This window comes from Staurois parvus, unplaced genomic scaffold (genome assembly GCF_062004578.1).
Source record: "Staurois parvus isolate SC_StPar_1 unplaced genomic scaffold, SC_StPar_1.0 ptg000166l, whole genome shotgun sequence".
In the NCBI taxonomy this organism is placed as follows: Eukaryota; Metazoa; Chordata; class Amphibia; order Anura; family Ranidae; genus Staurois; species Staurois parvus.
Window position 1 is genome coordinate 4,353,495 of NW_028317962.1, and position 27,237 is coordinate 4,380,731.

The 27,237-nt window shown below is 37.6% G+C and overlaps 1 protein-coding gene across 1 annotated transcript in view; it reads right to left on the bottom strand.

Annotated features, from left to right (window-relative positions):
• Positions 1-27,237, bottom strand: part of PAPPA2 (pappalysin 2) — a 312,074-nt gene that overhangs the window by 107,083 nt on the left and 177,754 nt on the right. The window contains exons 10-13 of the mRNA XM_089676331.1: positions 26,251-26,342; positions 25,968-26,164; positions 15,931-16,020; positions 11,286-11,421 (exon numbers count right to left, since the gene is read on the bottom strand). Coding sequence (XP_089532457.1) covers positions 11,286-11,421; positions 15,931-16,020; positions 25,968-26,164; positions 26,251-26,342 — 515 coding nt within the window. The remainder of the gene's footprint in view (positions 1-11,285; positions 11,422-15,930; positions 16,021-25,967; positions 26,165-26,250; positions 26,343-27,237) is intronic.

Below are 27,237 nucleotides of genomic sequence, written 5' to 3' on the forward strand. Positions count from 1 at the left end.
GTGGAGTTGTCCTCTTATCCAAGCCTATTGGTGACAAGTTCTCGATGTTATCTCTAGAGTGACCTCATCCCCCCTGGAAGCCACACCAGCTCAGTTCTTGTTGAACCACTCTTCTGTCATGCAGGGATCATATAGAAAATCATTACCCATGCACTTAATTAATTTGAGACAATGCATTCCTGTTTATTGGAGACAAACAACAGTCCCTTCCATGAGAGAATGGTTTCTAAGAGTGACTTGAGTAGCTGAAATGGAGGAACTAATAGCTACCTCTAAAGAGCTTATGACGAAATACTACAGAACCTGGGCTTATTTGATGGACTTTGTGACCACAGAGGAATAAAAAAATCCACTGGCATGTCAGTAAAGGCTGACTACCCATACTCTTTGAAGGACTACCATGGTGAGAGACTCTTAGGTTTACCTGGTTGATAGCAAGGGGAATGGATCCTGTACTGGCTCTTACTAAGGAGATGTCCCATCTCCTTCGCCCTCTCTGAACATGCCCCCTCCCCCTCTCCTTACTCCTTACAAACACCTCTCCTCTGTTGGTTTAAGCTTTCCCTCAAGACTTGACATGTAAGCAAATTTTATTAATACCTGCCTTCTCTTTCTCTTTCTTCTTCATTGTTCACTAGTGAAAGTTATACATGTCTCTTCATATACATGTCTCTTCATTTATTCTCTTGGATGATGTTAATATCTGACAACTCTTTGTGGGATATGTAGGAGAATGTACATGTTTGGCATGCTTTTATATGGAAAATTATCAATCGAACATTCATTATGTGGCGATGTTTGTTCATGTTTATTATGTTCTGTATTGGAGGACGCTGAGAGGTCCTCCATTATTCATGTACAATGTTGATATTTTCTAAAAAAAGCATTATGAAACTAAAATGCCCAACATATTACTTATAAAGAAGCCCTCAACATTGGGGTTTGCTTTGGGGCAGGGGGGGCTCTTGATGGAGACAAGGGCCTCTTCCCTACAACCCTGGACGGTGGTTGTGGGAGTTTGTGGGCGGGGGGCTTATCGGAATCTGGAAGCCCCTTTTAGCAAGGGGGCCCCCAGATCCCAACCTCCCCATGTGAATAAGTATGGGGTACATGGTACCCTTACTCATAAACTAAAAAAAAAGTGTAGTGAAAAAAAACACTGGATGCAGTTTTATTCTTCCTCTCTGGTGCTCTTCTCTTCCAGCATCTGGTTTTAGCCTTCTGCAGTCATATCTCTGCCCCCACCTCCCACTGCTAGTCTCATTCTCCTCTTATGGTTCTCTTCTCTCCTGGCACCTGTATTTAGCCTCCCACAGCCATTGCCCTTCCCTGCCCCCACTACCAGTCTTAATCCCCGCTCTAGCAATACACACCAAACTGAGCATGTGCAAGGCTCTGTTCTATCCGCAGATGGATTGGGGACTGTAGAAGAAGGGGAGGATCAGAGAAGACAGGATCAAACATCCTTTTTACACAATGCAGAGGAATAACCCCTTAGGTTCCACAGTGAGTATAACAAGCATGCTTTACTGTATATACAGACTGATTTTACTGTTGTTACTGTTGTGGGTTTAGTAACATTTAAAGACTAAATGATTCAAAATCCTTAATGAACAAATGCATACATTTGGTATGCATTTCTCCTGCATGATTGTAAGCAAATACCTTCAGCCCTGAATCTCATGGATGCAGACCTGCCATCTCCTTTCTCCAAAGAGAAGGCCAGAAAAGACTCATATGAACTATGTTATCTGCTGCTTCACACTTTGTTTTCAATCCTGCAGAAAGCAATACATTCCATCTTATGCCTCATAACACCCTTTAATAATTAACCACTTAAAGACTGTCCTATAGCAGATATACTGCTACAGGGTGGCACCTGTAGGCAGAATCCCGTATATATACGTCATTCTGCATTTCCAGATAGGGGGCGAAAGCGACCCGCGCGTGCCCTATCTGCACCGCCATTTGTGGCTGCAGATATCAATCACCAGGTCCCTGCCGTTAATTACGTCCTGGCGCTTGGTGATTACCAAGCATCTCCGACAGGGAGGAAGATTGTTTTGTTTACAAACAATCTTCCTCCCTGTCAGCTCAAGCACACTGCTCAGGATGGCTGTGCACAGTACAGCCATCCTGATCAGTGTGCTTACAGTGAAGAACACACCCCTGCCCCCTAATAAAACACTCCCAGAACACAGTTAACCCTTTGATCACCCCTCACATTAACCCCTTCCTGTCCAGTGCCATTGGTACAGTGTCAGTGCTTTTTTTTAGTACTGATCACTGTATAGGTGTCACTGGGGTATCGGTGACACCTCGTCAGTCCTGCTAAAAGTCGCTGATCGCCACCATTACTAGTAGAAAAAGAAAAAATCCCATTATCTATACCGCCATTTGTAAACACTATAACTTTCATGCAAACCAATTAATTTACACGTATTGGGATTTAGCAAAGACATGTAGCAGAATACATTTTGGCCTAAATTTAAGACGGAATTTGATTGGTAAAATGTTTTTACTGGACATGTTTAATAGCAAAACATCCAAATTATAGTTTTTTTCTAAAAATTGTCAGTCTTTTTTTCTTAAAGCGCAATAAATAAAAACACACGCTATCAAATATCCCCAAAAGAAAGCTCAATTCATGCAAAAAAAAGGACGTAAATTTCATTTGGGTGCAGCGTTGCATGACTGCGCAATTGTCAGTTAAAGTAATGCAGCGCCGTAACGCAAAACATGGCCTGGTCACGAAGGGGGGTAAATCCTCAGGGCAAGTGGTTAATCTATAAATTAGAATAGAGTTTATCATGGTTTTATTGCTTGAGAACAACATGGTGTAAGCTAAAATTGCTCTGTGGCTACTGAGACACAGGGACTCCATAAGGAGTCTAAGTGACAGCTTTAGGGTGGAGTCCTAAATATACATGCATAGATAATGTGTACTGCACCAAAGCCATTTAACATGAAGGTGATGGCACTCTATATAGGGAGCCAGAAAAAACGACTTTTTGCAAATAGGACCCCAAAACAGGCATGCCCGATCATATCTGATCTAGAGGGGTTGTTCACATAAGGCGAAAGCAGTAAAAAAACTCAATTTCATGTGCAATTCTGACAACACTACAATCCTGACAACATAAGAATTCTGTTAATTTATATACAGCCTTAGCACTAAAGTGGGCTTATGCTTAAACATTAACATAAAGCTAAGTTTACAATCATGCTGAAGTGACATAATGACTAGAATACTTATTTTTCTACAACCAAAAGTTTGCTCCAGGTTCCCTTTAGTAGTGGCAAGAAACATAAAAGAGCTGGAGACTTTATGATTTTTGCTGAAGGGAAAGATCATGTGGCCATTTGCCAAGGCCTTCAGACATCTGGCCAGCATTAAAAAAAAATTGATGCAAAGTTTTATCTAGGATAGGAAAGCATTTTAGCCTTCATATAATTATTTGTTCTTTATTAATCAATATTGTAAACATTGCTTTATGTTAACATTTAAGTACATATCCACTTCAACTTGCATGGAGAATGTCTTTCTTCCAGGATGCCTTCAGTAGAGAGCTAAAAAGGAAATGTGAAGCAGCACACTTCTTTATAAAGTAAACACTCAAAAAATACATAAAGAGGGTTATATGACTTGTATATTCTGAGATTGACATTTGGCAACTTGATGTGTGACTAGCAGAACATTCCACATTTAAAGCAATTCTTTAGTAAACAGCATAAAGAATCACAATACATGCTGCAAAACAACTCCCGCTGGCCTCAGTAAATACATCCTTATAAGCTACACAAATGCTTGTGAGGCTCAGCGGGAAAATAGCAGAAGCTGTTGAATCTTTCAGGTCACATAGCAGAGAAGGGCACTTAGATTCCAAAGAGGATATGGCCTCCGAAGTTATAACAGACAAACAGGTGCAGGCACCTCTAACCGACCTTACCCTTGCAGGATATTGATTGGTGTATGCCATTGGATTTTATAGAAGGATGCTCTAGTTTGATGGCAGACGATTTACATCACCCATTAAGCCTGATATACTGAATAATATCATTACATGTATTTACTGCATCCAGTTTTAGGAACACAATTCTCACAATAGTAATTTTTCTAATAATTTTTAAATACATTTTCTATTCCATATTGATAAAAGTAGTAGTTTGCATTTTTTTGGGAGGAGGTTTAGAAGCTGCAAATATGTGAAAAAGATATTGCCCCAGCATCCCACATTAATCTAACTCTTAAGTTGCCCCTAATAAATTAAAGGGAATACTCCACTTTCACAAATATGATGCAACATTTATAATTGCTATACCAGCCATTTTGAAATTTTCTTTTAATTTTAATCTGCAGATTCTGTAATTTGACAAGTTTTTTTTTACATAATCTGGTTTCTTTTAATTTGGCAACCTGGAGGTGATATTATTCACTGCCTTCCAAACATTTTATGTTTATGTTGGTGCCTTCTTAGCTTTCATATTCTCTCATAACTACTTCCTATTGCCTTCTCCAAAACTTCTCCCAGGATCCAGCTATTCAATGAAATTCATTATCACATACTATTCTTCTTTATTCTAATCTTTCAAGTGTGCCCTTTAAATACCTTTTTTAGATTATATACTTTATGCATTTCACCATTACCTGCTTCCAAACTTCAATTTATGTTTATCTTTGCACAAATGGTAACTGGTTCATATAGGTTTAATAAAAAGTTATTAAGTGTTCTTGCATGGCACGAACACTTACTGTTATCTCACATATATATTCTTATTATTATAGCTAAATTTACCACCCTAACTCCTCCCACAGTTTTTACACTACATACACAGTAATATAGCGAAACGTGCGGATTGTTCCCGATTGGTGTGCTATTACTTTGTGGAACGTTTCACCAAATAGTTCACAAAATAGCGTTTTTGTGGTGAAATTGGTCCCATAGGAATGAATGGCGGAATGTTTTCAAAACTAGAGTTGGAGCTGACAAAAGCTAGAGTGTGAGCTGAAAAATCAGGACATGATTTCTAAACTGCCATCACTCCCTCATTTGCAAGCCCACCTACTCAAATCTTATATCAAAACATTCAGCTATCCCTGGTGCCACTAAAAATGTTCACGGCTAAGCCATAGTCCTGATAGTTTTCACAATATGACCATTTGTTTGCAACTCACGCCGCCCATTGACATTCATTGAAACTCCACTCTAGCCACCTCAAATTTGAAGGGCAATTTCTAAACTGCGACTGTGCCTTCATTCTTAATATTTCAGAGACATACCATGCATCAAAATTTAGGTCTGGGTCTTGTGATTCTCACAATATAAAGCTCTTTGGTGTAGGATTTATAATATTTAAACTACAACCGTTTAAAGATGACAACCGCCAGGGAAATGAGCAAGTTGGAGCAGTTTGTTTTTAACCGCTCTTCTCTGCCCTTGCTGTAGAGTGAGTTGCCATAGGAACCCAGGTGTGTGAGCAGGCAGCAGAGTGGAGGCAAGAACACTTCACACAATTTCCCCAGAAATTGTAGCTTTTCTAGCTATGTTTTATAATTAGATAAGGCTGGTATTTGTACAGTATAAGCACATATTCTTCATATTTTACAATTTCCTTTAGATTGTAAACTCTTGCAGATGAGGCTCTGTTTGTTACGTTAGGGTAACCTTTGTATGTTTTACTGTATGTATTATTTTCCCTAGACTACAAACCACTACAGCACAATCAAAGTTCTATAAAGAAAGAGTATCAATTGTGACAGGAGAAGACTCTGTCACTGTGAGAAGATAGGAAAATGTGATGCAGGATTCATATTTAGGGTGAATGCGATGTTCCAGACTAGTGTTTCTGGGAAGAGAAAGCTGCGGATTTGACTTTATCAGGATTCTGCAGCTCTGGATCCCAACACTCAATACTGTTTCCTGTTTTGCTAGGTACCTGCAATTTGATCTGAGAATACCTAAAGGCTCCCAGTTGAAGACCACTCCCAGTGTCGGAGACAGAAGGTCTCATTGAGGGGTCAGAGGACCCGGCAGGAAGCCAAGAGACAGAGGTCTCAGTTCCAGGAGTAAGGTCACCTCCTATTGGGTTGTCAGGAGAACTCCCATCCATAGGCCAGAGGTGGGCCTTACAGTAGGGTGCTGTAACTCAGACCCTTTTCACATCTGAGCGTTTTTCAGCTAAAAGCTCAGAAACCCTCAACAAGTAAAATCTCTTTATTTCCAATGGGCCCTGTTCACAGTTGAGCGTTCTGTCACCAGTAGCAAACCACCTGGCGCTCAAAAAAGTACTTGTGCTACTTTTCAGGCTGATCTGAGCATTTTGTTCCCATAGACTTGAATGGAAAATGCCTGAACAGTGGGAATAAGCATTTTTTTCAAGCGTTTTTCAGGCGTTTCATCTCAAGCAGCAGCTATTTCTATTGGCCAGAGAAAAAAATGCCTCAATGAAAAAAGTTTGAAAAAACGCCTATAATATTTGCAAATCTGCTAAAAAAAACATTCAAAATGGCCTGAAAAAAACACTTGAAAGACAACCCGAAAAATGCTCAGCTCAGTGTAAATGTAGCCTAAAGGCTGGAGAGCCAAGTATCCAGGAGAGGTACTGCAATTGAAGCTGAGTGAACTTATGAGCCACATGGCTCAGCATTTTCCAGTGTTTGTCCTGTTGCTGAAGCTGAAGAAGATCCCCTGCAAAGGAAGTCATTCTGTTGTGAACTTTTGAATTATTTTAAATAAAGGTGGGCCCTTAAAAATAGAAAAAAATTCTCTCTGCCATTATTTAGAAAATAAAATAAATGAGAAAATAAGAGATTGATAGCTTCGAATTTCTACTGACAGATTGGGGGAGGTTTACTAAAATTGGAGAGTGCAAAATCTGGTGCAACACTGCTTGGAAACCAATCAGCTATCAAGTTTTATCGTCAAAGCTTAATTGAACAAGCTGAAATTAGAAGCTTATTTGCTACCATGCACAACTGCAACAGATTGTGAGAGTTTAGTTTTAGTAAATTTCCTCCACTGTGATGGTGGCATATTTTTTTTGTAATATTTAACAATAGTTATAGCAGTGATGCAGTAATCATGTTGTTGAATTGAAAGAAAGCATGTTGAAAAGAATGAAGATTATGAGGCAGGACTTTTTTTTGGGAGAGCTTGGAAGAGATATAGAAGTTTTGTAAGGAGTGACATTTTTAAAGCAGAAATGCAACCTAGCCATGAGATTTCCAAATTCCTAAAGTCTTGTTAGTGTTACAGAGAAGAGAACTGTAGTTAGCCTCATAAAGAGAGTTGTATGAATGTTTGAGATATATGCCTAAGTAAATTAGATGATCGGGAACCCACTGAAAGGGAAAACTGGTTTTCAGAGAAAACAATAGATTTGGGGGAAGAGTTAGATTCAAGGCCTTAGATTTAGAGTCACTGACACGAAGTCCCAAAAAGGCAGAAGATTTATTCAAGATATCAGTTAAGTTCAGAAGAGAAATTATAGGATTAGTCAGAAACAGCAGGACATCATCCGCGAAGATGCAGAATTTATGATGGTAACTGGCAACTTCAATTTCTTGGATATCTGGACAAGTTCTAACATAAGGAGCCAAAGGTTCAATAGCTAAAGCAAATGACCCTCACCTCCTTTGAAAGCCTCTGCCTTGGTAACCTCTTATCCAAAGGCGTACCATCCTCTATCTATAAATATATAATTTCTGCACAGACTTTAGTTCCCACCTTATGTTTCTTGATAGGAAAATGGCCTAGGTCTACTATCAATCAATCAATGGTCCTAAATTTAGGACAATATTGCTCATGGTTCTATAAAGTTCTCCTTTTTGAAAATTAATTACAAAATGTTATTTCGTTGATACATGGTACTCTCCCAAAGAGCAAAATGTGCACAAAATGCTTCAGATCTTTGCTTTCGGGGGTTTTGATATGACTGGCACTTTAGTGTATACTTGGTGGGACTTCCCAAAACTTAAAAGTGTTTGGAAAGAAGTCTACAGATTATTCCATACAGTTTTTGGTACACATATCCCTAAAAACCCTTATATAGCATTTACTTAGTTCAAATTACTCTCTGTATTTTTACTGCAGCCAAACAAACTTTGGCTAAGGCTTGGAAATCGGATATTTCTACAATAACGCAGGTCAAAAATAAAATAGAATGTTACTTCAATAACGAGAAATTAGATGCCACTCTACTTGATTGAACCACCACTTTTTAAAAAATTTGGGAACTCTGGATTACAGGGAAATCCTTCTGACTCATTATGCTCTTTATAGCTTCATATATTTAACTTTTTTGTAATAACCAATAGAGATGAGCGAATTATTCAAAAATTCGATTCGGCTGATTCGCCAAATTTGCGGGAGAAATTCGATTCGATGCGAATTTATTCGCCGCGAATTTAACTTATTTAAAGGGTTTCTAGGCTTCAGAGAGCCTTTATATTAGTGCAGAACACTGTACCTTTAATTTAAATGCCCTTGGAGTCTGCTGGGGAAGAGAAATAATACTGTCAGTCAGTATGACATGCAGATGAGTGCCGTCGATCTTAGAATCACCGCACACTTCACTCATTTGGGCAGTCACGGGGCACGACGAAGAAGAAGAAGAAGAAGAATGAAAAGAAGAATGAAAAGAAGAAGAAGAAGAATGAAAAGAAGAAGAAGAAGAATGAAAAGAAGAATGAGAAGAAGAATGAAAAGAAGAATTAAAAGAAGAATGAAAAGAAGAATTAAAAGAAGAATGAAAAGAAGAATGAAAAGAAGAAGAATGAAAAGAAGAAGAATAAGAATGAAAAGAAGAATGAAAAGAAGAAGAAGAAGAATGAAAAGAAGAAGAATGAAAAGAAGAATGAAAAGAAAAAGAAGAAGAATGAAAAGAAGAAGAATGAAAAGAAGAATGAAAAGAATAAGAAGAAGAATGAAAAGAAGAAGAAGAAGAATGAAAAGAAGAATGAAAAGAAGAATGAAAAGAATAAGAAGAAGAATGAAAAGAATAAGAAGAAGAATGAAAAGAAGAATGAAAAGAAGAAGAAGAAGAAGAATGAAATGAAGAAGAAGAAGAATGAAAAGAAGAATGACAAGAAGAAGAATGACAAGAAGAAGAAGAAGAATGAAAAGAAGAAGAAGAAGAATGAAAAGAAGAAGAAGAAGAATGAAAAGAAGAATGACAAGATGAAGAAGAAGAATGACAAGAAGAAGAAGAAGAATGAAAAGAAGAAGAAGAAGAATGAAAAGAAGAAGAAGAAGAATGAAAAGAAGAATGAAAAGAAGAAGAAGAATGAAAAGAAGAAGAAGAAGAAGAATGAAAAGAAGAAGAAGAAGAATGAAAAGAAGAAGAAGAAGAATGAAAAGAAGAATGAAAAGAAGAAGAAGAAGAATGAAAAGAAGAAGAAGAAGAATGAAAAGAAGAAGAATGAAAAGAAGAATGAAAAGAAGAAGAAGAAGAATGAAAAGAAGAAAAAGAAGAATGAAAATAAGAAGAATGAAAAGAAGAATGAAAAGAAGAAGAAGAAGAATGAAAAGAAGAAGAAGAAGAATGAAAAGAAGAATGAAAAGAAGAAGAAGAAGAATGAAAAGCAGAAGAAGAAGAATTAAAAGAAGAAGAAGAATGAAAAGAAGAATGAAAAGAAGAAGAAGAATGAAAAGAAGAAGAAGAAGAATGAAAAGAAGAATGAAAAGAAGAAGAATGAAAAGAAGAAGAAGAAGAATGAAAAGAAGAATGAAAAGAAGAAGAAGAAGAATGAAAAGAAGAAGAAGAAGAATGAAAAGAAGAATGAAAAGAAGAAGAAGAAGAATGAAAAGAAGAAGAAGAAGAATGAAAAGAAGAATGAAAAGAAGAAGAAGAAGAACGAAAAGAAGAAGAAGAAGAATGAAAAGAAGAATGAAAAGAAGAAGAAGAAGAATGAAAAGAAGAAGAAGAATGAAAAGAAGAAGAAGAAGAATGAAAAGAAGAAGAAGAAGAATGAAAAGAAGAATGAAAAGAAGAAGAATGAAAAGAAGAAGAAGAAGAATGAAAAGAAGAAGAAGAAGAAGAATGAAAAGAAGAAGAAGAAGAATGAAAAGAAGAATGAAAAGAAGAAGAAGAAGAAGAAGAAGAAGGAAAAGAAGAAGAAGAATGAAAAGAAGAAGTATTCCAGTACAGCAAAAAGTGTATCTGCAGAGAGCTCCGCTATTTCTGACAGTTCTCTGACAGTTCCTTCACATTTACAGCGGTTGAAACATTGTATCTATTTATTTCCGAATAAAAACATCTGTATCCTAAATGGAAACAAATAGATACAATGTTTCAACCGCTGTAAATGAACTGTCAGAACTGTCAGAAATAGCGGAGCTCTCTGCAGTGACACTTTTGCCGGCTGATCGGGAAAAATTCGATTCGTGCACCCAAAGTTTGCTAAAATTCGGATTCAATGCGAATCGAATTTTTCCTGAAATTCGAAACGAATTCCACTTCGCCAGGTTCGATTCGCTCATCTCTAATAACCAACATAAATGGAATTGGATCTTACACATGCTCCAACCTTCCCCCTTTTCTTTGCTTATCTACCCCCCCTCCTTTTTTTATTCTCATAATATTATATCAGGCAATCACTTTATATATTTGTTTTCTTTAATTGCATTCTATGTATTTAATTTTTTCTGCTTGGCTATGATTGAACACTTTTTGTCTGTTTTAATGCTCATCTTTTAACTTGATATACAGCGTGTATTGTACATGTTTCTAATTCTGATATTCAATAATAACTATTAAACGTGTAATAGGATGCCTGGACTGGGTTGGTATTTCAGTGCAGGATGCTGAATGATATACAGAATGCCAAAAATATAAGCATTCAAGAAAGCATCAGATTAATAACCAAAGCAATGTGGTTGGCCTATTGCAGAAGAAAAGTCTATAGTATTTTTATTTTTTTCTGTGAATTTTAGATCAGCCCCACATACATATTTCAGCCTTTCATACTGAACTCTTTTTTGTAGTGTGCTAGCAGTACCCAAATACCTATTACACCCCAGAACACAGTGACACCAATGGTTCTTCCCTGATAATAGGTTCACTTTTAAAGACTTTAGTACTCAAAAGAAAAGGAAACCTTAATGCTCTGGTATTTTAATACAAAACTGATAGCATTACAGTTTTACTGCTCCTATCAGTTATCCCAACATAAGAAAATGCAGGGTCATTTTAGAGACTGGCAGTGAGCGTATTGGCAGCAGCAATTTTTCCTTCTATGGAGTGACATTGTTTAATGAATAGTGATTTCTATCCACTTGACTCACCTAGTAAATGGCTCTGTCCCGTCACATCAGTCAGATAAGCACTGACAATGGCCTTCGAGGTGCTGCTGGGAAGGCTGCCATCAGTGGAAAGGTAAATGTGGAATGAATCTGCGAGACCGGGCTTATCAAAACTCACCTAAGCAAAGGTAGAAATACAAATAGGTAACAGTTTACATTTAAAATTTTAAAACTATGCAATTAAAGAAAACCTCTGCTTTTTAGTAATAAAATATTTGACAAACTGCAGCATACTGTTGAATTTTCTCAATGGGCAGAGATATCTGTTTTTGCTTTGCCTTTAAAAATTTTAATTTAATAAGATTCTACATTATTACATTTTATCCACGACTGTTACTTTAGGTACATCAGCTTACAATGTCTGGTTTATAGTCACTGCAAAGATAACTACACTTTAGATAAAGATAAAACTTAGGACAGTAAGAGGTAGAACACATGATGCAACAGCTTTTAACATTAAAAAAGTATTCTTTATCTTTTATAGGCAACAGCCAGGAAATGCGAAGGAAACCGCTGAAAAAGTACCCATTTATTATGACTATATGGTCTGCTTTTTGCTAAAAAAGTTTTTGAGTATAGGCATTTTTCAATGACACCCATGTGAGTCTTCCTTTATCTGACCTCTCAATCCAAAGTTTCCACAAGTCAGCTAGTAGGCACGCTGCTTCCGTGTGTCGTAGCTAACTTATAGTGCTTTGGCAATTCTTTCTCATGTACAGTGGATATAAAAAGTCTACACACCCCTGTTAAAATGTCAGGTTTCTGTCATGTAAAAAATTGAGACAAAGATAAATAATTTCAGAACTTTTTCCACCTTTAATGTGACCTATAAACTCTACAACTCAATCGAAAAACAAACTGAAATCTTTCGGGGGGGGGGGGAGTAAACATAAAAAACTAAAATAATGTGGTTGCATAAGTGTGCACACCCTTATAACTAGGGATGTAGCTGTGTTCAGAATGAAGCAATCACATTCAAAATCATGGTAAATAGGAGTCAGTACACTCCTGCCATCATTTAAAGTGCCTCTGATTAACCCCAAATAAAGTTCAACTGTTCTAGTAGGTCTTCCTGACATTTTCTTAGTCGCATCTTACAACAAAAGCCATGGTCCGCAGAGACCCTGAAGAAGTTACCCTGAAGAAGTCACATGTCCAGCGTGACGCAACGCATCGGTACGCGAGGAGGCATTTCCGGGTGCGCAGTGATGTCACTTCCGGTGTGGGGGCCATATTGAAACTCCTGTATAGAATACCCATGCAGTACACCTCTAGCATGAGGTGAATGAGCAGAGTCAGAGGCGAAGGAGTATGTGAGTGGGCATTTTGTATATTGTTTACGCTCCATTAAACTGATTATACTATGGAGTCTTTTCTTGATTATCTACGATTCGGAGAGAATATTGTTGGCTGTGTAATATATGGAAGGATTGGAGCGCTTATTACTTTGAAGTGGACCTGAAAGGTATCCTGGTACTACTCAGAGCGGTGTTGTACTCAGAGCGAGCTGACCCTGTAGGGTCGATGTAAGGAGGTGAGGGGGCATTTTGGCCACTAAGGATTCGCACGGAGTGAACATATACCATCACTTGCATGAGCATTCAATTTTGAGCACTATTATTGGACATTTTATTTTGTGTGAATTCATATATGATTATGTTGGTTTTATTTATGTTTCTTTAATTTATTGGTGTGTACTGAGTGTCATTCACGAGTGCCAGATAGGACACTGGTCACATCTGCACTAATCTACTCCCATAGGGAATTCACGTGATGCACTTTATATATTTTACCTCCTGTGTGCACTGGGGGGGGTTTGGATATACTCACTATATCATTTTATATTATATATTATATGTTATTTATTTATCTATAGCGCTACACTGTTTTGTTATATTTAGTCACTTCACTCATGAGGTAAGAGGTTAGTGTCAGCAGCTTGAGTGTTAGGGCCCCATTTTTAGTGCAGGAGGATCTTCTTTCATGGTCCGCAGAGAGCTTCCAAAGTATCAGAGGGATCTCATTGTTAAAAGGCATCAGTCAGGAGAAGGGTGCAAAAGAATTTCTAAGGCATTAGATATACCATGGAACATAGTGACGACAGTCATCATAAAGTGGAGAAAATATGGCGCAATATGGAGCTGCAGGAATATCTGGCAAGTACTGGCTGTGTGGTACATGTGACAACAATCTCCTGTATTCTTCATATGTCTGGGCTATGGGATAGAGTGGCAAGACAGAAGCCTTTTATTATAAAGAAAAACATTCAAGCCTCGCTAAAACACATCTGAAGTCTCCCAAAAGCATGTGGGAAAATGTGTTATGGTCTGATGAAACCAAAGTTGAACTTTCTGGCCATTATTCCAAAAGATATGTTTGGTGCAAAAACAACACTGCACATCACCAAAAGAACACCATACCCACAGTGAAGCATGGTGCTGGCAGCATCATGCTTTGGGGCTGTTTTTCATTGGCTGGAACTGGGGTCTTTGTCAAGGTAGAGGGAATTATGAACAGTTCCAAATGCCAGTCAAAATTTGCACAAAACCTTCAGACTTCTGCTAGAAAGCTGAACATGAAGAGGAACTTCATCTTTCAGCATAACAACGACCCAAAGCAAACATCCAAATCAACAAAGGAATGGCTTCACCAGAAGAAGATTAAAGTTTTGGAATGGCCCAGCCAGAACCCAGACCTGAATCCGATTGAAAATCTGTGGGGTGATCTGAAGAGGGGTGTGCACAGGAGATGCCCTCACAATCTGACAGATTTGGAGTGTTTTTGAAAGGAAGAGTGGGCAAATATTGCCAAGTCAAGATGTGCCATGCTGATAGACTCATACCCAAAAAGAGTGCTGTAATAAAATCAAAAGGTGCTTCAACAAAGTATTAGTTTAAGGGTGTGCACACTTATGCAACCATATTATTTTAGTTTTTTATTTTTACTTCCCTAAACCTAAAAGATTTCAGTTTGTTGTTTAGTTTATAGCTTACATTAAAGGTGGAAAAAGTTCTGAAATTATTTATCTTTGTCTCATTTTTTTACATCACAGAAACCTGACATTTTAACAGGGGTGTATAGACTTTTTATATCCATTGTATTATATGTTTACTTATGTCAGGGGTGGGCAACCTGCGGCTCTCCAGCTGTTGCAGGACTACAAGTTCCATCATGCCTCTGCAAGTCATAGCTGTAACTGTCAGTTTTGAAATGTCTCATGGGACCTGTAGAGTCATGGTTGTAACTTCCGGTCTTTGCAATGCCTCTTGGGAAATGTAGTTCCACAAGAGCTGAAGAGCTGCAGGTTGCCCACTTCTGACTTATGTAAAAAGAAGAATATATACAGTTGTGCTCCAAAGTTTGCATACCCTGGCAGAAATCATGAAGTTTTGGCATTTACATTGAAAATATGACTGATCATGCCAGTTGCAATATGCCCGACAACACCTTGACACACCTCACTGGGCTTTTTTGTGGCATTGACACAGTAAAGGCTTCTTTCTGGCAACTCGACCATACAGCTCATTTTTGTTTAAGAATTGTTGTATTGTGCTCCTTATAAAAAGCCACACCGTCTTTTTCTAGAGCAGCCTGTATTTCTCCTGATGTTACCTTTGGGTTTTTCTTTGTATCCCGAACAATTCTTCTGGCAGTTTTGGCTGCAGTCTTTTGTGGTCTACCTGACCTTGGCTTGGTATCAAGTGATCCCAGAACTTTCCACTTCTTAATAAGTGATTGAACAGTACTGACTGGTATATTAAGGCTTTGGATATCTTTTTTATCCTTTTCCATCTTTATAAAGTTCCATTACCTTGTTACGCAGGTCTTTTGACAGTTCTTTTCTGCTCCCTAAGGCTCAGTATCTAGCCTGCTCAGTGCATCCACATGAGCACTAATAAACTCACTGAATATTTATACACAGGTCTTTTGACAGTTCTTTTCTGCTCCCTAAGGCTCAGTATCTAGCCTGCTCAGTGCATCCACATGAGCACTAATAAACTCACTAAATATTTATACACAGGCACTAATTGCAATTTAAAAAGTCACATATGTGGGAAATTTGCCATTTTAACTTGTGTGTGTCACCTTGTGTGTCTGTACCAAGGCCAAACACTCCAGGGTATGGAGACTTTTGATCAGGGCCATTTGGGTGATTTCTGTTATCATTATGATTTAAAAATGAGCCAAACTATGTGATAATACATGGCTTCATGTGATCACTATAAAAGACAGGTTTTTAGTATATTTTCCATATATTTTCATATTTTCAATAGAAATGCTAACAACATTTGCCAGGGTGTGAAAGCTTTTGAGCACAAATATATATATATATATATATATATATATATATATATATATGTATATAAAAAATTTTCAATGGTAAATGAAAAATAAACAACTAAAACAAAATGTAGCTATTTAAGCTTCCGTTACAAAAGCCACACAGTACCACAATTCCTGTACTATGCAGGTGGCTAAACAATATTTGTTCTTTAGAAAACATCAGGTTAGCTAAATCTCTAAACTTGGAAGAAATGAGGGAGCTATTTTGACACATGAAAAAAAAAGATATAATTTTTAGCATCAAATACTGTTGAAGAGACAAGGTAAATGGCAGACATATTACCTTTAACCATACATTTTGCTCTGGAAGCACATTACAAGGGAACCATCCAACTGTTTGAGTTCCAGATACCCCATTGAGAGGCTGACAGCTCTAAAGGAAAAAAAATCAAGTCTAAAGAATAATCTTTCATCAGTCTACTACATACCAAATTTAAAAACATTTTCAAGCAACAAGTGAAATCAGGTGGCAAGGTTCTAATGCTATTCAGCAAACACTGTAACTATGCTAAAATTATAAAGATCTCTCAATTTAACTAAATATAAGCTATCTGTAATCCAACACAGCCAGACTCAACATACAGTATTTATTGGGTGTCTACTTCATGATGGATGTGCTTTGTAACTTCTGTTTACTTTGTGGTTCATCAAACACTTTCAAATTTCCAGGGCATGTTTGATTCGAATTGGTGACTATGAGAAACTTCATAGTATGGATATTTTTAGTACATCAGGCTTTCTGTATGTGAGAGAGTATATAGACTGCAATGGGTTTGTTTGGAAATACCATCCCTCACTCACTAGTAGGAACGGATAAAATTCAGAACATTAACAATAACATATAAAGCCATGCATAACTCTGCCCCAAATTATATCTCAATCTTGTCTCCAAATATCACCCAAACCGTACTCTCTGCTCCTCGCACGACCTCCTGCTCTCTAGCTCCCTCGTCTCCTCCTCCCATGCTCGTCTCCAGGACTTCTCCAGAGCTTCCCCCATCCTCCAGAACTCTCTACCCCAATTTATCAGACTATCACCTACTCTGCTCACTTTTAGGCGATCTCTGAAAACCTATCTCTTCAGGGAAGCCTATCCTGCCCTCAGCTAATAATGGAATCTTCTACTCCTCCTACCAGTTCATCCCCCACAGTTACTACCTTTTGTACCACTAGCCCCTCCCTCTTAGATTGTAAGCTCCAAGGAGCAGGGCCATCCTAACCCTCTTGTATTGAACTGTATTGTTGCTGTATTGTCTCCCGTTTTATTGTAAAGCGCTGAGCAAACTGTTGGCGCCATATAAATCCTGTATTATAATAATAATAATAATAATAACTCAGCAAATTATAGACAAAAGAGATGGGGCAAAGTGGTAAGGTAATCTTGAAGTGCTTTTAAGTAAAAAGTGTGTGAAACCTGGTGCACCAGCTGTTGTAAGTTGAGTGCAGACCTATTTTTTTTAATGGAAACTAGTTTGATGCTAGACCATTGTAATCATGTTCTATATGCATTGTTCAATAAAAATTGATAAAAGTGAAAAAAAACTGTGTTCCAATTTTACTGTCTAATCAGCTCTACATAATTCCTTCCTCCTCGTCTCTCCTTAGCTATTATTATGCTTCTGATTTTTATTTCTATTTTTTATCATTAATAATAAAACTTTTTTTCATTTAAATTTGTTTGTTCCTATTGTTTTTTGTGACGCGTTTAAAGAAGCAAAACATTGAAAAAAAATAATTTGTAAAAACTTTGCTATGGTTTATAATAGAAATAAAATTTTAGCGTCACAGAAGAAATCATAGAATACAATATGTATTTTTGATCAATAGGAACACTAGTTGTTTTAAAACTGACATTGGTCAAAGCAGAAAAAAAAGCAATTTTTTTTCTTTTGTTATGTAGCCACCCTTTCATAAAGCAGGAGTGTCTATTTAAACTTAATTGTTAGGCTGCATTCGGTTCAGCTGAATTGTTCAGCTTTCTTGGGTTTCTCCAAGGCTCTGATTACTGTGTGTGTCCTCCTGCTGCCAGAAGGTATCGCTGGTGTCTCTGGCTATAGGATGAGAACTGCACTAAACAGAGTTATGTATATTTAACTCTCCCTGGCCAGCTACTAAGAGATATATTGTCAGTGGTGCGTGCTAGGAGAGTTTAGAAATTATAATAAAATCAAAAGAAGAAAAGATATAAATTCACCTTGGGAAGTATGTTCTCCCCTGTTTTTTCTCTATCTCTCCCCTGGGTCTCCTGCCTAGGGGAGTGGTGTGTTTTGCTGCTGAAACCTCTTAGACCTGCTGCCCAAGAGGGTCACCATGAGTCTGGGCAAAGGCCTGGATTTGAGGCCTAGCTTATGTAGCCAGGGGTTTGAGAAGCCATGGAAGACCTCCAGATGTGATGTGCTGGATGTGGAGCTTGGACCTCACTAGAGCATGGAGTCTTCTCCCCAAGGTGATGGTAAGCTGATTTTACATTCAGGAGCTACAATCACAGAATGCCAGGTTGGCTTCAGAAGTCTGTATCTGTGAAGCCTGTAAGTACTTGAGTTCCCATTTTTTTTCTAGAGTATGCTAGTTCACGGTTGTCCTGTGCCCTTACCCTGTCTTCCTAGAGTTTAAGCATAGGTTAATAAACTCCTTTTTGTTGCATCTTAAAGTGACTGACACCCATCTGTTCACATCCCACTACTGTCTCTGGGTGGCTTCACACTGATCCGCTGCACTTTGGCCACAGCGCATTGTACCCGCGGTTTTCATGTGGGTTAGGTGTGCTTTCCCATAGACTTAATGTATGTCCTGTAGTTTTGGTACATTTTTTGAAAGTGCACCAAAACTACGGGATATAATAGAAGTCTATGGGAAAGTGCAACTAACCCGCACAAAAACCACGGATACACAGCATTGTGGCCCAAGCACAGTAGGGTCAGCATGAAAGAGCCTTAATTAATCTACACCTTGAGATGCAATGTCTGTCCACCCTGTTTATGGGGGTTCCAGCATGCTTCCAGAGGTCAGAGAATTGCTACATTTACTTTTTTTTGTTTATTTGTTACATTTTTTATCTATAAAGAAAATAAATACATTTTGACTACATCTGTCTTCACTCTACTCTCATAATGGGTCTCTTTTAATAAATATTTTTCTCAAAGTGGTAGTAAACTCCGCTTTTGAAGTTGTACCTACAGGTAAACCTATAATATGGCTTACCTGTAGGTACAGTGAACACATTCTAAACTTGTGGTGTTGAGGAGATAGTTACACTGGATGCAACTGGTGGAATCACGATGCTTACGCCCTGAAAGGACGGCATACCCGTGCTGTCCCCTCAGAGCTGTGTGCCGTAAACCATGACTCCCATGCGCATGTGTAGGAGTGACATCATTGCAGCTCGGCCATTTAAAAGACCGGAGCCCGTGAACCTGGAAGGAAGACTTGGTGAAGAAGGAGCCCTGTCAGCAGTGACAGTGCACCCCTGTAAGGCTTCATTATAAGGCAAGTATTTCCTTGTGTGATAGTATGCAACGTATACTAGCACATCATGCCATTGATGCCATTGCTTTGCAGGGGATTTTTCTTTTTTTTTTTTAATGAAAAGAAGCAGTTTACTACTGCTTTAAAAAATGTACAGGTGTTAATGATATTCAAACCTTTTCTGTCCTTGAAGAATCAAGCATTACAAATGAATGCAATAATAATTTTTTTAACTTTTAGCAATTTTAATATGCAGCATGTGAGTCTACACCAGATACATCAGGGCCATACTGTCTAGCCAGACAATAATGGACCACAATAGCAAACACATTTGTAGTCAAGTCTATTAGAGACTCATTTTGCATCCTTAAATGCTTTTTTTCCTCAATTTTATTCAGTCAGTTACTTAATATAATGGAGACAAAATGCTGCATGCATAGGAGACAAAACCACAAGAGTAACTAAAAACTGTCACATAGGTGATAGGTGTACGGATAATCACTTTGTGATATAGCCATCACTAACATTTTAGGCTGCTCTGCTAACAGCTTGAGAAATACTTTATATAGCTTTAGTGGGAATAAAAAATTATTTGTCACATGGGCATCACACACATTTTCAGTGGAAATTCACATTTGTCACAAAACACTACCTGAATCACAGCTGTAAGGGTATGTTTCATCAAATGTAACTCCGTTTAAAAATGATGACATGCTAATAAAAGTAGGCTGATTTTTTATTTTACTCTGAAAGAAGGCCTATTAATAAAACTCATACTTTGCATGAACTACTTATTCTGAATAAAAAAAAAAACTGCCTCTTTCCTCCCATCGTTAGAAAAAATCTCCACTCCTAAGCTACCTCAAATGACCTAAAGCTCAGGCAAAGATTACAGCAAAGATCTTTACCAGGAGCATTGTGGTTGGTTCATAACATTAGTGACTGCGGAGCTGGTAAACTTGCAATGGGGTTCTAAGAGTCAGTATGGTATAGTACACTGTGCAGCACTCCTAATTGGAAAGCTGAGTCTATATATTTGCACTTATATAGCTATCCTCATATACACATGTAATTACAACTTATGCATACAGACAAGGTGTGAAAATCTTTGGAACATGCTCAAAAGATTATTTACACTGAAACCTTACATTATTTAAAAATCACTATAATATCCCTATAAACATATATTTAATAGAAAAACTGGTCCTTATCCAGCGATTCCTGTTTTATTCTGTTTATTTAAAAAATAAAATATTTGGCCTATAGTGCTCAAACAGCTGTATCGCTGTTCTATGAAACTCAGGTCACACTGGAATTTGCAAAGCTGAATGGGAAATAGTGGTGTCACCTGTCTGGCTATGCAGTGCGGCAGGGTTCTATGCACTCACAACACTGGCTAAACAGAATTACAAAGTCCTGTATTTCAACTTGCAATATAATTGTTTGCCCTGAGCTCTATTTTAAGATCAACATTACCTTAGATCGTAAGCTCCTTGAGGGCAGGGACTGATGGGAATGTATAATATATGTAAAAAGCTGCATAAATTAATGGCGCTATATAGGTACTTGCAATGAATAATAATAAATAATGTATGTGCTACAATCAGGGCCGCTGATATAGGGGTAGAGCCAGCTCTCCTGTACTAGACCTCATCAGTTCAGCAGGGGGCTCAGAAGCAGACAGAAGACTCCTTTAAATACTTTTGGCCACATGCACAGTAATCCCACAGACTGTGGCTCCCAGCCATTAAACAAAAGTTCCCCGGGCCCCATCAGTTCAGCAGCTGGGGTCAGGGATAAAGAGGGCAATTTCTGGGATCAACCGGAGTAATCCTCCATGCCAACAATTGAATTAAAGTTGGCTGAGACAGCAGCGGGAGCCAATAGTTCCCACTGCTGTCAATCACTGCCAGTGAAGCAATGAGAAGAGAGAGGGGGCGGGGCTGAGCTGCGGCTAAATGTGTGAATGGACACATGGAGCAGCAGGTGATCCCATAGCAAGCTGCTTGCTGTGGGGGCACCCAACAGGAGGGAGGGGCCAAGACAGCCTGTGGGGGACCCGAGAAGAGGAGGATCTGGACTGCTCTGTGCAAAACCACTGCAGCAGCTAGGTATAGACATGTTTGTTATTTTTAGAAAAAAAAAATGTAAGCCTTTAGTATCGCTTGAAGGGACTTTTATTTAATCACTGGGAGCTGAATCTGGCAGAATTAGTGTGCTTGCCCAATAAGGTAATTAAAGTTCCTTCTTTATGTGGGGTAGAAAGGGGGATGGCACTGTCAGGCAGGCTGTATTTGAACCATATCAGGCAGGCTGTATGGCGAGGGGGGGGAGGTGCTGTCAGGCAGACTGTATGGGGCCCCACAATTTCTAATGGCAGCCCTGGCTACAATATTTTCAGATAACCCACTACCATGCTACACCAGACTATTGCTAGATGCGGCAGCAACAAAGGGAGGCAAGTGAATTTACATTCAATGGTTTCCATTTGTTGCTGCCACATATAGCAATAGCAAGCTCTCTCTGTTAATGGCTATCCAGACAGTAACAGCATTTTGAAAACTTGAACACAATAAAACACGTATAAGAGTTTTGTGTAGGCCAATCTGCGCTTAAGGGCTTCCTCTGCCACACAGTGAATGCATTTTCTAAGAACTCCTTAGAGCTTGACTAGTGGTTGTTATGGACAAAGAAAGTTTGATTTTTACATAGTTTGTATTGTAGAAGTGCCTCAAACAAATGTGAAAAGAACTGTGAATGCATGCTCTGTGGTTGCCCTGCATCTACGAGTACATAGAAATAGAAGCGAAAAAAAACCCAAAAACAAAATACAAAGCAAACACTACTGAAAATACATAGTATTAATACACCTGTACTACTGCTATAAAGCTCACCATACATGTTCCATTCATACAATCTCCCTTTCTTTATCAAACCTATGTAATATGAGGACCTACCTAAACTATCCAACCAGGCAAGTGCTTGTACTGTTTACAGTGATAAGAACACCTCTGTGTCACCTCTAATAAAAAGGACTCTCCCACCAGGCCCTGTTTGATCCCTTATTTTAAAGACAAGGGCAAACTGTGCTTTTTAAATCTCCAACAGGGATATCGCTCATCTACTACCTCCTCCTGCCTTTTCCACCTCCAGTCAATTAATATGTACCTCTTATGGAACCAAAATCACCTTCACTTTACTTCACATTAAAGTGTTACTAAACCCAGGACCTTGCATTGACTATATCTGGTCTCCCACAATACACAGAACATGAAATGCAATTATTTTAGTAAATATAAACTCCTAAATACCTTTTCTCATCAGGAGTTAGAGCAGTCTTGTGACTTCAGCAGAGCACTGGTTAATGCTTATAGGTGAAGATTTATTTCTGCTCTAGGAGGATGTGAAACCTCTGACCCTCTGCCTGGACAGTGCTGATTGGCCCTATGCTGATCACATGCACTCTCCCAAGAAAAAAAAAAAAACCTCTCTAGCAATACACACCACACTGAGCATGTGCATGTAAATATGGATTCAGTCTGTATCAGGTGGTCATTTCAACAAGAGGAGGGGCAGAGAAGAAAGGATAAAACAGCCTTTTTACACAATGCAAAGAATTAACCCCTTAGGTTCCACAGTGAGTATAACAAGCATGCTTTACTGCATATACAGACTGATTTTACTGTTGTGGGTTTAGTAACACTTTAAAATCAGTCATAGCACTTAGCACCACTAAAATCGCCTAGCACCAGTATTGGCACCCATACTCTGAAAAACTGCCCTTCACTGGGAGCTGTGTGTGAATTTCCAGGTAGAATAGAGAATAAAAGAATAGAATAGATAGAAAATTAATATATTACAATAGATTAGAATAGAATAGAATGCAATCGAAAGAATATAGCCGCCTTCTGAATTTTGAAAAAGAATAGAAAAAAACAGAATATAAAATAAAAGAATAGAACAGAATAGAGTAGTATAGAACAGAAAAGAAAATAATAAACTAGAAAAGAATAGAATAGAATAAAATAGAAAAAAGTAGAATAGAATAAAATGGAAAGATTATAGCCATCTTCCAAACTTCTAATTTTGAATAGAATAAAATAAAATTAAAAGAATATAGCCATCTTCCATAATTTGAATTTCTAAAACAATAGAATAGAAAAGAATAGCTTAAAATAAAATACAAATTAACATAACAGAATAGGAAATAAAGGAATATAATAGAAAAGAATGAATAGAATAGAATACAAAAGAATAGAATGGAACAGAAACAAAATAAAACTGATTAGAATAGAAAGAATATAGCTGTCTTTCAAAATTTTGAAAAGAATAGAATAGACTAAAACAGAATAGAATAGAAAATACAAAAATAGACTAGAAAATAAAAAAGAGAATAGAACAGAATATAAAGCAGTGGAATAGAAAAAATAGAATAGAACAGAAAGAATATAGCCATCTTTCAAAATTTTAATTTAAAAAACAATAGAATAAAACAGAATAGAACATAAAAGAATATAAAAGAAAAAAATTGACTAGGATAGAAAAGAAAGTAAAAGAATAGAATAGAAAATAAAAGAATAGAACAAAATAGAAAGAATATAGCCGTATTCCAAATGTAAATTTCAAATAAAACAGAATAAAATAGAAAGCATATAGTTGTCTTCTGAATTTCGAACAGAATAAAAGAGAATAGAATATAAAAGAATAGAATAGAAAAAATAGATTAGAATAGAAAATAATAAAATAAAAAGAATATAGCCATCTTCTGAAATTTGAATAGAATAGAGCCATTTATTCTTCACAATGAATTTGAATATTTTTGATTCAAATACTTCAAATCCATTTAAAAAAATAAGAATTCAGTCGAAAATAAATAAATGAAACAAATTTTGTTAGGAATGCAACATAGCAAAATTAGTAACTTAATGAATAGATATGAAACAAAACAATTTTTTTCATTCTGCACGTCTACTTCCAAGTAGCCCCCGCCTCCATGAATTACACCAATTGACTTCCCCTGGAGCAGTGTCTTTATCAACCTTCTCATTACCCTGTGTACTATTATCTCTCTATATTCATTCTCTTACCTTATAACTAAATCCTTACTGCTATTACATTCCAATTCTGATACAATTTACCAAAATTTGCAAAACAAATATAAATAATACAAACTTGTGTTAAAGTAGCAATAAATAAATGACTATAAATGCTAAAAACTTGCTATACAGATCATCAAATAAAAGTATAAATTATATGCAGGTTGCCAAGTAAAAAACCTTAAAATATATAAAAAAAAGAGTATATCCTTACACAAACAAAATATTTGGTAAGAAACCTGCTATGTCTATTTCCACATTCAGCCCCTAGGCTGCGTGGTTTTCAGCTGATTTATCCATTTTGTACTAGGCCCCGGTAATATACAGTTGTTGGTAGATCTAGGAGGCTGTAGTGTTAAACTGGAACTTCACTCTCTCAATCAACATTGACCATCCTTGTGCTGTTAGTATTAGTAAATAGATAGGAAAGTATATCAAATTTACTTGTTTTAAACGTTTTTCTTACATTCCTAGCCTAGGCAAACGATATCATACATCCCAAGATACTTCAGGAGGGAAAGGGGGGTTCTCAGCTAAGCACACCCTCCTGACTGCATGCCTGAGCTAAAGGAAGATGGATTCCAGGAAGTAAATGCTATGAATCAAGCTGCCCTAACCCAAGATGGCTACAGCTGTACAGGACCTCTGTGTGAAGTCCCAATCATGTGATCAATGATTGGCCAATCAGTTATCACATGAATAGTAGTAAGCAACATGTCACTTCCTGACATCATTGCTTACTACTAGTGAAATCAGTGAATGATCACAGAGGTCATATGGTTCAAGACTATTCATAACAGCCTTGTACCATGTGACAAGCTGTGACCAATCACAGCTCTCACGGTTTTCTCAATGGCTGCAAGAAGGCAGCCAGAGAGAAGGAGAAATGATTGCTTTTACAGCCTTTATGGATGTAAAATCAATCAGTGTAAAAAAACAAAAAAAGAAATCTTCATCACCCCCCACAAGTAGTACAGTGTCACTATGGTGACACTGTACTGCTAGGGTGATAGTATGTTAAAAAAAAACATAAATAATAATATAAGAAAATAAAATAAAAATGTAAAAAATTTTTTGAAAAATTATAATTTTTGGTTATAAACTAATTTTGGTTATTTTGTTTTACTAAAAAGATAAATGAATTCTTCTTGGCCAAGATTTATGAAGAAAAATTATTTGTTTGCAAAATTTTATAAGAAAAACACCTTTTTTCAAAATTTTTATACTTTTCATTTATATAGCAAAAAAAATAAAAATCCCAGTGGTGAATAAATACCACCAAAATAAAGTTGTATCTGTCTCAAAAAAATGCTAAAAAAATTCATATCGGTACAGTGTTGCATGACTGCGCAATTGTCATTCAAAGTGTGACAGGGCTGAAAGCTGCAAATTGGCCTGGACAGGAAGGGGGTAAATGTGTCCGGACATGAAGTGGTTAAAGACTAATGTTGGAGTCACCCTGTTGCTTTGCAGTAATGTTCAAGTTAACACACATGTTACTGCAATGCGTGCCAATGCATGTTATGTATGTTGATGTGCTACTGTGTTGTTCATTCTCAGTGCCAACCCAATGCACCTTACCAACACACCTGCATTGCAGCATACTAGCATACATCCTGGTGTAATGCACCATTTTGTTGTGTTGTGGTGCATTAGGAAGCCCAATCAAACACATAACATGACATGCTTTGAACATAGGTAAAAATGTAAATAGGCCCCAAGCTCCCCCAGAGCACACACACATATGCATTAAAGTCACCTTGTGTCCTGGTTCTCCAATGAGTACAGAAACTGGACATTTCCAGGGATCTTCATGAGAAGCCACAGCTTGAGAAGCCCACTGATCAATGTATCCCTGTGTTGTTTGCCCAGCACAATTGGTAGACATGCCAATGCTATCTTCAGGAAAGTCACCAACACTGTCTGCACTGGGAACATAGCAGAGGCTAGGTTTTCCTGCCAAAATAAATATAGTTTAAAGAAGGCGAATACATGACATCTCTTGTTTCTCTTGTCTGCTGGGACTAAAACATACTACACACCTGTGCACTTATAATTTGGCTCCAGTTGGCACTTTTGAGAACAGCCATCTCCATTTTGCAGCGCACCATCATCACACTCCTCTCCTGACTCCCTGTGATAAAAAAAAACATGTTTTAGTCTGGCCACGCACATTGTTATCTGATTGTAAAATGCCTTTTGGATTTAGAAACAACTATGTTGTGCAGTGTTTTACATAACTGGATCTACAATGTAGGGATTGCTAAGGCAAGCCTTTGTACAACATAGCTGTTGGTAAACTGAAACAAGATGGGACTTACCTGTAAAGTCGAGAAATTAAAGTAGTAGTAAAGCATCAATTTTTACCTACAGGTAAGCTTATAAAAAACTTTATCTGAAGGTACAATGAATATCTCCTAAATGTTCAGTTTTTAAGAGATATTCTAGATAGCAGCACCTGGTGAGTTCAAGGTATATGCACTCCGAAGGAACGACATACCCGTTCATCGTGGCTTTGCCATTCAAGCATCCGCGGCCCAGGAACCCAGGAAGGAGGACCTGGTGAAGATGGAACCCTCTGCAGCAATGACAGTGTGTTGCTGGAGGCTTCATTCTGAGGTAAATGTTTCATAAAGTGCTCCTGGTCATCATACTTAGACAGGATTTTTATTGTTAAGCATTAAAAATGGCCCACATGCTCATGGTTTCAAGTACACACTAGAAAGTAAGGAAGTTTCACAGTGGTTACACTAGAGCAAGGGTCTTCAAACTTTCCAAACACAGGGCTGGCTTCTGTGTTTCAGACTTGAGAGGGGCCAGACTGTGGCCAATAGAAGCAGAAAATGTCCTGGCACTGGTGGTTGTACACAATTCCCCAAACATGGTGATCGGTGTGAAGAGGAAGAATGCCCCATCTTTGGTGTCATTGGGAGGAATAGTGCTGTTGGTGTCACAGGGAGGAATAGTGCAGCCTCAATTGTTTCAGTGGGAGGAATAGTGCCCCATCATTGTTGTCAGTGGAAGTAAGA